General features: G+C 38.3%; 1 protein-coding gene across 4 annotated transcripts in view; it reads left to right on the top strand.

Moving 5' to 3' along the window:
* RBPJ (recombination signal binding protein for immunoglobulin kappa J region) overlaps positions 1-8,970 on the top strand; it is a 108,393-nt gene extending 99,423 nt beyond the window's left edge. For all 4 annotated transcript variants that reach the window (XM_047719049.1, XM_047719051.1, XM_047719050.1 and 1 more), the window contains 4 exons: positions 2,450-2,590; positions 3,599-3,754; positions 4,332-4,435; positions 4,589-8,970. In XM_047719049.1, the coding sequence (XP_047575005.1) occupies positions 2,450-2,590; positions 3,599-3,754; positions 4,332-4,435; positions 4,589-4,904 (717 nt within the window). In that variant the 3' untranslated portion in view covers positions 4,905-8,970. The remainder of the gene's footprint in view (positions 1-2,449; positions 2,591-3,598; positions 3,755-4,331; positions 4,436-4,588) is intronic.
* The last annotated feature ends 1,070 nt before the right edge of the window (positions 8,971-10,040 follow it).

Below are 10,040 nucleotides of genomic sequence, written 5' to 3' on the forward strand. Positions count from 1 at the left end.
ATCCTACAAATAGTCCTGAGTCTTCCATGTACCAGACATTGTCTAGATGCTAGAGATACATTGGTGAGCAAGATAGGCTTTCTGTCCTCATGGAGCTTACATTTTGTTAGGGAGATGGACAAAAATCAGCTAAAGAAATACCCATATTAACATATTAAAGGTTAAAACAGATGATAAGAAAATAAGCTAAAACAGGATAAAAAGAGACTGGGAGTGCTTTGAGGGGTCAGAGAAATCTTTGCAGTGGGGATATTTGAACAGAGACCAGAATGAAGTTGGGAACTACGAACTGTGAAGAACATTTCAGACAAACAGCATGAGCACAGAAAGAGCTTAGGAGAGAATATGAGACAAATAATAAAGAAGTAATAAAGAAGCCATGGTAGCCTAAGCCAGGGGAGGAATGGAGGGAGCGAGCGACAAGAATTAAGATATTGTCTACATATGGTAGGAGGACACTGGAGGGTATTAAACAGGGCATGATGGCTGTTTATGTTTAGAAGGGTAATTGTGGCTGCTCTGTGAAGAGAACATGGGGTGTAGCAGTGGGAGCAGAGAGACAGAGCTTGGGCTTCTGTTGTAACTCAAGCCAGCGTTGATGGTTGATGGTGGCATCTTAGACCAGGATTGTAGTGGTGAGGTGATGAGAGATGACAGATTTGTGTGAGAGGAGACCTAATAGAATTTGTTGACAGATTGGAAGATTGGGTGTAGGAGAAAACAAGGAGTCAAGGGTGACTCCAGAGTTTTGGGATTGAGTGAATGGTGGTGCTGTTTACTGAGCTGTGAGTTAGAGGAAGATCACTCGTAGAAGGAAATTTAAAATCTGGGGGGGGGTTGGGTTTGATACTTTATTTTTTTTTAAGATTTTATTTATTTATTTGTCAGGTAGAAGAGAGCACAAGCAGGGGGAGTGGCATGCAGAGAGAGAGGGAGAAGCAGGCTCCCTGCTGAGCAAGGAGCCTAATGTGGGACTTGATCCCAGGACCCTGAGATCATGTCCTGAGCTGAAGGCAGACACTTAATTGAATGAGCCACCCAGGTGTCACAAAAATCTAGGTTTTGATGAAGATTGAGGTAGCCTATTAAACATCTTTTTTTTTTAAGATTTTATTTATTTACTTGACAGAGAGAGAGATCCAAGTAGGCAGAGAGAGTGGGGGAAGCAGGCTCTGTGCTGAGCAGAGAGTCCCATGTAGGGCTTGATCCCAGGACCCTGAGATCATGACCTGAGCCAAAGGCAGAGGCTTAATCCCCTGAGCCACTGAGGCGCCCTGCCTATTGAACATCTTAAGTGGAACTGTTGAGTCAGTAGTTAAATGTACAAGTTGAATGCCGTAGGAGAGAAGTTAGGGCTGGAGATACAACTTTAGGAGTTGCCAACCTCTAAATAGTACAGAATGGAAGGAGGTTGGAGAGGAGAAGGGGTCCGAGGACTCGGCTCTGGTACACTCTGAAGGCCAGTTAGAGTAGGTCGGACCCCAAAAGGAGGATGTTTTTGTTAGTGCTTATGAGAAAGCTAGTAATGTGAGGACATGCCTCCTGATGCCCACAGATTGATCTCTCCAGAAGTTCTTGGTGGCCCTCGACAAGGGCAGTTGTGGGGACTTTGAGACAGAAAGCTGGAGTTTACTTCAGGAGATTAGACCGTGAGGAGGAAGAAGAGGTTGCCATAAAGGGGAGCTAAGAAATGGAGTGGAGAGTGGGGGAGAGGGACACGTAGTCAAGGAAGAATTTTCTTTACTTTCAATTTTAGATGAGAAATAATTCTATAACGTATTTGTATGCTTTGGGGAGTGATCATCTTCATAATCATCAAACAGTGATTACCTTCTGTGGACTAAGTGGCATCTCGGACTTGATAGGATTCTCTTCCAGGTATCTACATGCTTTTTGTGCCAGCCAACCAGCCATGGAATCACACTCTGGTCCTTCAGCTTCTAGCCAGGTGATATGAGCAAGTTACCTGACTTTTCTGAGCCCACTTCCTAATCTGGAAAATGATACTTTAGGTTTTTAAAACAGATACATTAGCTGGTGGACTGCACTGACTAGCATACTCACAGTGGTCTTTAGAGACAGTTTTTCCTTTGATGTCATTATATATTATTGGAAAAGTCAACTGAATTTGCTGCACAAAATAGGGTCCATTGGCCAGTAGGATTAACATCAGCTGTCAGTTTGTTAGAAATGCAGGCTGTTAGGCCCCTATGAGATCTGTGGTATTCGAACAAGACCAGATGATTTGTATGCACATCAGAGTTCGAAAAGCAGTGATCTGGAAAACAAGTATCTGCCCGCCCTGTTTTTCAGGTGTTCATGGAAGATGGTAACAGCTTCCACATTCTCCCAGGCTTGTGATCTGAAAGTATTTTTACACCTCGCCTTATTGCTTCTCAATGTTTCTCCACATGTGATGACCTCTTCTTTTCTAATTATTGAAATACAGATAATTAGGAAGGTTGATAAGCAGACCGCATTACTGGATGCAGATGACCCTGTGTCACAACTCCATAAATGTGCATTTTACCTTAAGGATACAGAAAGAATGTACTTGTGCCTTTCTCAAGAAAGAATAATCCAGTTTCAGGTATGTTTTAAAATTACTGGTAAAAATGTGCCATCTTTTGGTTAGCAGCATAGAGAACTAAAACTTGTTTAATGTTAATTGTGCCCAAGTACATGAAGCTGTTTTCAGATATTTATCTCAAGTCCAAAGGTTCTTAACCTACATGATTCTGAGACATGGCAGTCACTATACCTCAAGGAAGAACTCGGAACTATAAAAGTGTTCTTGACCATCTAGGTTTGGGAATCGAAAAGTTCCTTAGATCTTCCAGAGGTAGATTTTGGGTGTTGGTAAATCCCCTGAAACTGCATGAAGACATTGTAGATAGATACATGCATGTTTTGGGGGAGGGTTCAGAATTATCCGATTTACATTGGGGTCTTCCTAGATACTAATGACAAGATGTTTCGAAAGCTGATTTTTTCACTACATTCACTCAGAAGTCTTTTATGAGGACATCTATGACATGGGCAGATGATTTCATAGGATAGTTAATCTTTCATGTGAAACTCATTTGTAAACATCTGGAGGCCATGTGCAGCCGTTCTTCTCAGCTCAGAGCAGATGGGCTGGTCTGGGTGTTTCAAGGTAGGGGTAGGGGGATGCCAGTTCACATCTCGGTTCCCCCCTGCTGAAAGTGCATGAGTTTCTAACTGCTCTTTAAGGTTGAGAGCCTCCTAGTCTCTCTCTCAGGGATCTGAGTTTTAAGTAGCTATTTACATCACGAATACTGATCTTTTATTAAAGAAATTATACAGATATTGGTGTACTCTCAAATGGTTATTATGAAAGGTATATAATATGTCATTGAAATATTTCATATTCTAATAAAAACTGCTGAATGTGAGGTTGCCATATTAAATATTCTGTGTTTATTTAGGGACTGTCAAAGCACCGTGTTTGGGAAGTTCATACATTTGTACTGAACTCTCTCCCTGTTAATTCCAGTATATGAGTGCTACCTTGTTAAAATTGTCTTATACTGTGATGTATATAAAAATCCATTTCTAAACATCCTTTCTTCATAAGGCCACTCCATGCCCAAAAGAACCAAATAAAGAGATGATAAATGATGGAGCTTCCTGGACAATCATTAGTACAGATAAGGCAGAGTATACATTTTATGAGGGGATGGGCCCTGTCCTTGCCCCAGTCACCCCTGTGCCTGTTGTAGAAAGTCTTCAGGTAAGTCCACTTACTCACAAGTTGACTTTTAGCTTTTTGTAACTGCTCCCAGCTCTGACTAGGTGTGATTTTTATTTCATAGTAAATTTGATTTTTCTCCAAATCTTGTGATTTGGGGATGTTAATACATTGTTTGTTGATTTAAAAAAAAAAAACACACACACACACACTTTTATACAAGAAAATTTAAGTTTAGATCTACTTGAATGTTACATTGAGATGTGATTAGCTCACTTTGTCTTTCTAATCATGTTGTTATTTATCTATTTTTAAAGATTTTATTTGTTAAAGAGCAGGGAGCACGAGCTGGCGGGGAGGGGGCAGAAGGAGAGGGAGAAGCAGGCTCCCCGCTGAGCAGGGAGCCTGACATGGGGCCTGACCCCAGGACCTTGGGATCATGACCTGAACCAAAGGCAAATCTTAACTGACTAAGCCACCCAGACACCCCTCATGTTATTTAAAAAGAAGAGTTTAATTGATTTTTTTCACAAATCACAGTCAAATGAAAAGTTAATCTGTGTACTTTAATGAAAAATGAAAAATTTTCTCAACAGTTCTCATTTTCTGTGAATTTCAGTTGAATGGCGGTGGGGACGTAGCAATGCTTGAACTTACAGGACAGAATTTCACTCCAAATTTACGAGTGTGGTTTGGGGATGTAGAAGCTGAAACTATGTACAGGTACTTAAACTTCTTACATCATCTAGAGTTTTTGATGGGCGTGGATACATGAGACTCTTTCTTGATATTGATTGTAATGTAGCAAGCAACCTGTTTTAAGTTCTAGTTCTAAAACATACATGGCTTCTAAGTGATTTCTGTTTCCCCCCTCAGATGTGGAGAGAGTATGCTCTGTGTCGTCCCAGACATTTCTGCATTCCGAGAAGGTTGGAGATGGGTCCGACAGCCAGTCCAGGTTCCAGTAACTTTGGTCCGTAATGATGGAATCATTTATTCCACCAGCCTTACCTTTACCTACACACCAGAACCAGGGCCACGGCCACACTGCAGTGCAGCAGGAGCAATCCTTCGAGCCAATTCAAGCCAAGTGCCCCCCAATGAATCAAACACAAACAGCGAGGGAAGTTACACAAATGTCAGCACAAATTCAACCAGTGTCACATCCTCTGCAGCAACAGTGGTGTCCTAACTACCGTCTTTTTGCTAGGACTTAAACTGACTGGAGTGCCGCAAGATGTTGACAAAAAAAGAAAAGAGAGAGAGAGAAAGAAAAAGGAAAAAAATGAACAATCTTTTGTGGTTTCTTGGGAAAACTTTTCATACCAGGTGATACTGTTCCAAAACCCCATTACCTACAAGTGCTGATTGGAAGCGCAGAAGCCACAGTAAAACAGACAAGCAAAACATGGAAATGTGCAAACTGTTGGAAGTTGATTTTTTTTTTTTTAAAGCTGTTCTTTTTGTTTGATTGGGTTTTGTTTGGTTTTGTTTAAATGGGCAAGAAATAGAGATGTGGCTGGAATAAAAGTTAATCAAACTAGAGGACACAAATCTAACATAGTTTTTACGGACCAAGGAACTTCTATAAGCTTTAGCAAAAGGTACATTTTCACCATACCTTTTTTTTTATATCACAGTATCTAGTACACCTTTGTTACCAAATAGGTTGTTCTCCTTCCCGCCTCCTTTTGAGCTTTCACTCTTCAGTACATTCAAGTTCCAAGCCTGACCACACTTGTTTAATCTAATTACCATATTCTTCCAGGTTTTTTTGTTTTGTTTTTTAAATTTAAGGCTGGAACTATTCTTTTTTTTTCTTTATTTTTTCTTTTTATTTGGTTGTTTTTTGTTTTTTGTTTTTTTAAAGCTGATGTCTTATGACTTTTCATGAGTCAAAATTGTTTTGATTTCAGCAAGTCAGATCTTGTAAAGGCCACATATTTTTTTAAGATTATATGAAGTCTGTGCAAAAGCTTTAAAAAAAAAAAATGCCTCTGCCTTGCCTGCAATACATGCAACGTACATGAACTTCGTCTCTGTTCACAGACGCTGTCCCGTAGTTATGATCTTGTTTTCCTTTTTTTTTTTTTTTTTAATTAAAGGTATTTATAGTGGTATTCCAGGAGGGTCTGACATTTATGTGGAATTAAATGTGGCCATTTAGTCCTTAAGGAATTAATGGCACAGAACATGTTGGGTATTTGAAGTGTTCTCTCCCATTTTCCCATGCATAAATGTATCTCCGTGTTCCAGGTTTTGTTCAGGTCCCTTCCCCCATCCCCCCTCCCCAATTCCCCGATCTTGTACATAACTTGTATTATGTGTAAGTTAAACATTTTATTTTGAACTTGGAATGTTCCCAGTGATTTCATTCAGCAGGGTGTTTTCTGCCTTGTGGGCATATGACAAAAAAAAAAAGAAAGAAAGAAAAGAAAAAGAAAGAAATATCATGAGATGTATTTGCTACCAGTTGGTAGATGGTGCCCTTATTGTATAACGAGGAAAATCTCAGCAAAAGCATGTGTTTGTTTACTTTTTCTTTCTTTCTTTCTTTTTTTTTTTTTTTTTTTTTGTAGCTTAGGTCAAAACATCATTGTAACCTTAAAACAAGATGCTTTTATTAGATGACCAACTAAAATAGCTTGGAAGACAGTACTTTAGAACAGATAGTTGTGAGATTATAAAACTGCAAATGTAATTTATCTTTCCATATTTCTTTGCCTTTCTTAGTCTTCTCTTTCCCAGTACTGAGTGTCCCCACAAATGTCTCCTACTCAAAACATTTCTTTTCCATTCAGTTAAGATTTAGTAGCATTCAGGGTTGTGTGTTGGCCTCATATGCTCGACTCACCAGTTTCACATTGCTTCCATTCCTGCGCTTCGGTTATGCCTTTGTTCAGTTTCTTAGAAATTGCAGCCAACTCATTGGGCTACATTTAGTACAGGAACCATGTGTGTAACTTATAGGACACAGTCTAGTAATACAATCATCCTTCTTAGAGTTAAAAACTACCTCTAGAATGTGGTAAGCTTTTACTGTCCCATGAAACAGGAGCCACAAGTACCTTATGAATGCAAGATTAGCTTCCTGCAGTGTTTCCAGACAGAACATTGTCTTTTCTGGTGTCCTGGGCGATTTTGAGAACATTTTCATTGGAAGACTTTTTAAACATTTCATTAGTAGCTTTTTTTAAGTCACCCCAGCTTTGCAAGATGTCTTCATCACTCATTCTTTTGCTCAGACTATGTCATTGTAAATAACGACTCCTAACCTCTCTAAATCACTTTTTCCTCAGTTTTCAAGGAGGAAGTCATTTGTAAAACACATTAGTGGTTAAATCAAAGTTATTATGGTTTTATCTTACTGCAAGCCTTTTTAATTACTCACAGGCTGCATTATTCTCTCTCTATAGCCTTCTCTTCAGATCTGCTCCAGTCACTAGCTTCTCCTGTAAGCTAACCCTGCCTCACACTTTAAATCTGTTTCAGTGATCAAGGGCAGAATTGTGGCCTTATCTTTCTTTGTTTTAACTGTTTACTAGCTTCTCCTTGCAAACTTGCTTATTTCCGAGTAGTATTTATTCTTCTATGTTGTGTCACGGAAGTAGTCTTTACACAGTGCTTTTTGTTCGGAGTGTGGAAATATTTTCAGTGCCGCTTTCCTTTGAATGGGCCACAAGTTTCCTCCTCTTCCCAGATTTGGTATTTAGTTATGAAACTGTGTTAAATTAACTGGTAACAGATGAGATATTTTGGAAGAACAAACGATTCCTTACCTACCTTTGCAGCTCAAATTAATTTTTCAAGTTTATGGCTTTATTAAAAATGAACTTCGCTTTTTTACTATTTAATTATACCTTATTTTGGCTCGTCGTTTCTTTTAATAAGATGATTTTGAAATATTAGACTGTAAAGCCTTTTCCTGTTTGTTTTTTGTTTGTTTGAACAGCCCAAGAATGTACTTACACAGGCATTTCCCTTGCTGTTTTATGCCATTATGCATACCACAAACTAAAGGCTGAAATGATTCGTCTGTTGTAGCTTCTTTTTTATCAGTAGTTCTTTTGCCAGCTGCTTTAAAAAAAAATCTTCGTGGGTTTGTGAATCATTCAGTGTGTAATTTATAGGAGCCTTGTCCTCTGTTTATAGAAGAACTCAGCCCCTCCTCCAATGGCATTATTAGAGATGCTGGTCCTTTTCCACATAACGACTCTCTTAGAAACGTGAACGCTTCAGTTAAAGTAGAGAACTGTCGACTTTGGGGTTTTGTTTTTGTTTTTTAATTCTGTTTGAGAAGCGTGTCTTCTGCTCTCATGAGCTATGCAATTTCTAAAAATATGCTAGAAACTGAGTCTGTGATCTGGTATGTTTTCATTATTTCCATTGAATTGATCACATAGATTGGGAAGGCAAGTTAAAGACTTTTAAATGTAGAATGCCCTTTTGATTTTGGATGATTTCAGAATTGAACACTAGGATAATATTTAACCTGCTGCTGACTTTTCTTCAACTCTGGCAACTAAAGGCATCCCCATTTATATGTTAGTGAAATATTTATCACTCTTCTGCACAGACTTATTTGCGATCATAACTGGTTAGTTTTTGTGTGTTTTTTTTAACAAAACTGGTACCATCTGTGCCCTCACAGAATATTCCCAATGCAGTTTCTGAGAACTAAGCTTCGTCATGTTTAACCAGATAATCCATGGGGGGAGGGGTTCCTTTTTTAAACAAAATGCTCTTCAATTATTAACCAAGTTACTTACTTCTGATTTCAAAAGCAGCTGTGTTTTCTGATGAGTACTGAACAAATGTGTGTATTTTCTGTGCCAGACTTTTGACTTTGTTTTCAAGCACTGTAATGTGGGATGAATGATTAGAAACAATAATATATTAGGGTTTCTATTTAACCCTTTCAGGACTGAACTGTATCTCCTTTTATTAATTTTTCCCTGTGTTGTGATAAATGTTTGCCAGCATTCAGTACTGTGTTGGTCCACATGTAGGTTTATATGCTCATTTTTAGCTTATTTCTTGTACCTTGCAGCATGCTCTACGCATTCAGTCCTTAAGGGGTTTATTTTACAAACTGTGCGCCTGTAAGGTTTATTAGCAATAAGATAGAAAATTGAGCAAGTTTATACCATAATTTTGTAGAAAAAGGAATCTGCTCAGTTCCATATTTCATCCATGAGAAACCTGCAATACAGCAGTTTCAAGGAATAAATAAAAAGGAAATGTAAACCATTGTAAAAGTCTTCTGTCGAATGTGCCTGATGCATGTATGACCTCTTGATTTCAGAACACTTCATATACAATTAAATTACATATCACAATTTGTGTATTAAAAATCTAGCTTGCTATCTGTATCATATCAGACTGATAGCGATCTGACCTTCCTTTTCAGTGTTTTTAACTATGTCAGGCTTCTGAGAGAGAGTTTCAGGGCTTTTCCTCCTGTAAATAAGGAAGGGGGCCCAAGAGGAATATCTCCCAGTTCAGGAATGTATCAAGCTATATCAGCTGAAGGATAATGGGATTTGCAACTGTTTGCTTGCTCTCAACAAGATTAAAAAGTGTTATTTTAGCAACAGCTTGCTTTCCACTATAAAGTTGTTATTTGATTTGCTATATAGAAGAACATAGAGTGATGATTTATGCTTTTTTAAAAAACATTTTATTTATTTTATTTTATTTATTTATCTCAGGACCCTGAGATCATGACCTAAGCCAAAGGCAGAGGCTTAACCCACTGAGCCACCCAGGCGCCCCTGATTTAAGCTTTTTAGTGGGGGCTCCTAATCAGAGAGAGCATTCTTTAATAGGGAAACAAAGTAAAAGGGGGATGTTACATGTTTTTTATATCATAGCAAGTTCTTTATCTGACTTCTCTCAAAGGAAAAAAATACATTACCAGAATTTTACTAAAGACCTCTTTCTCTAAAATTAGTGATTGTTTTAAATAAGAGACAATTTAGTTGGAAGCTTTAAAGGTGGAGATTGATAGTGATTACTTGATGTAGAATTTAGAAGAGAGTAATAAGCGTATATTCCTTGCTATAAATAGTATGTGAGCCCTTTCTAAGCAATTTTACCAAAGATCCATTAAGTCTGTTTTCTTCTTGTCACTGAACCCCTAGGTGATTGCCATTTACAAAGATGCAGAGGGCAAGCTACATCAGGTTCTGGTGATACATGATCACAGAAGGGAGTCTTCTTTAAAAAAAAAAAAAAAAATCTAGAAAGACTAAGAAGAAACCCTAAAAAAAGTTTAGTGCTAGGAAATCATGAGGGAGATGGATGAAGCTGAGGTATGTAAAGAAGT

The sequence above is a fragment of the Lutra lutra genome, chromosome 2 (genome assembly GCF_902655055.1).
Source record: "Lutra lutra chromosome 2, mLutLut1.2, whole genome shotgun sequence".
In the NCBI taxonomy this organism is placed as follows: Eukaryota; Metazoa; Chordata; class Mammalia; order Carnivora; family Mustelidae; genus Lutra; species Lutra lutra.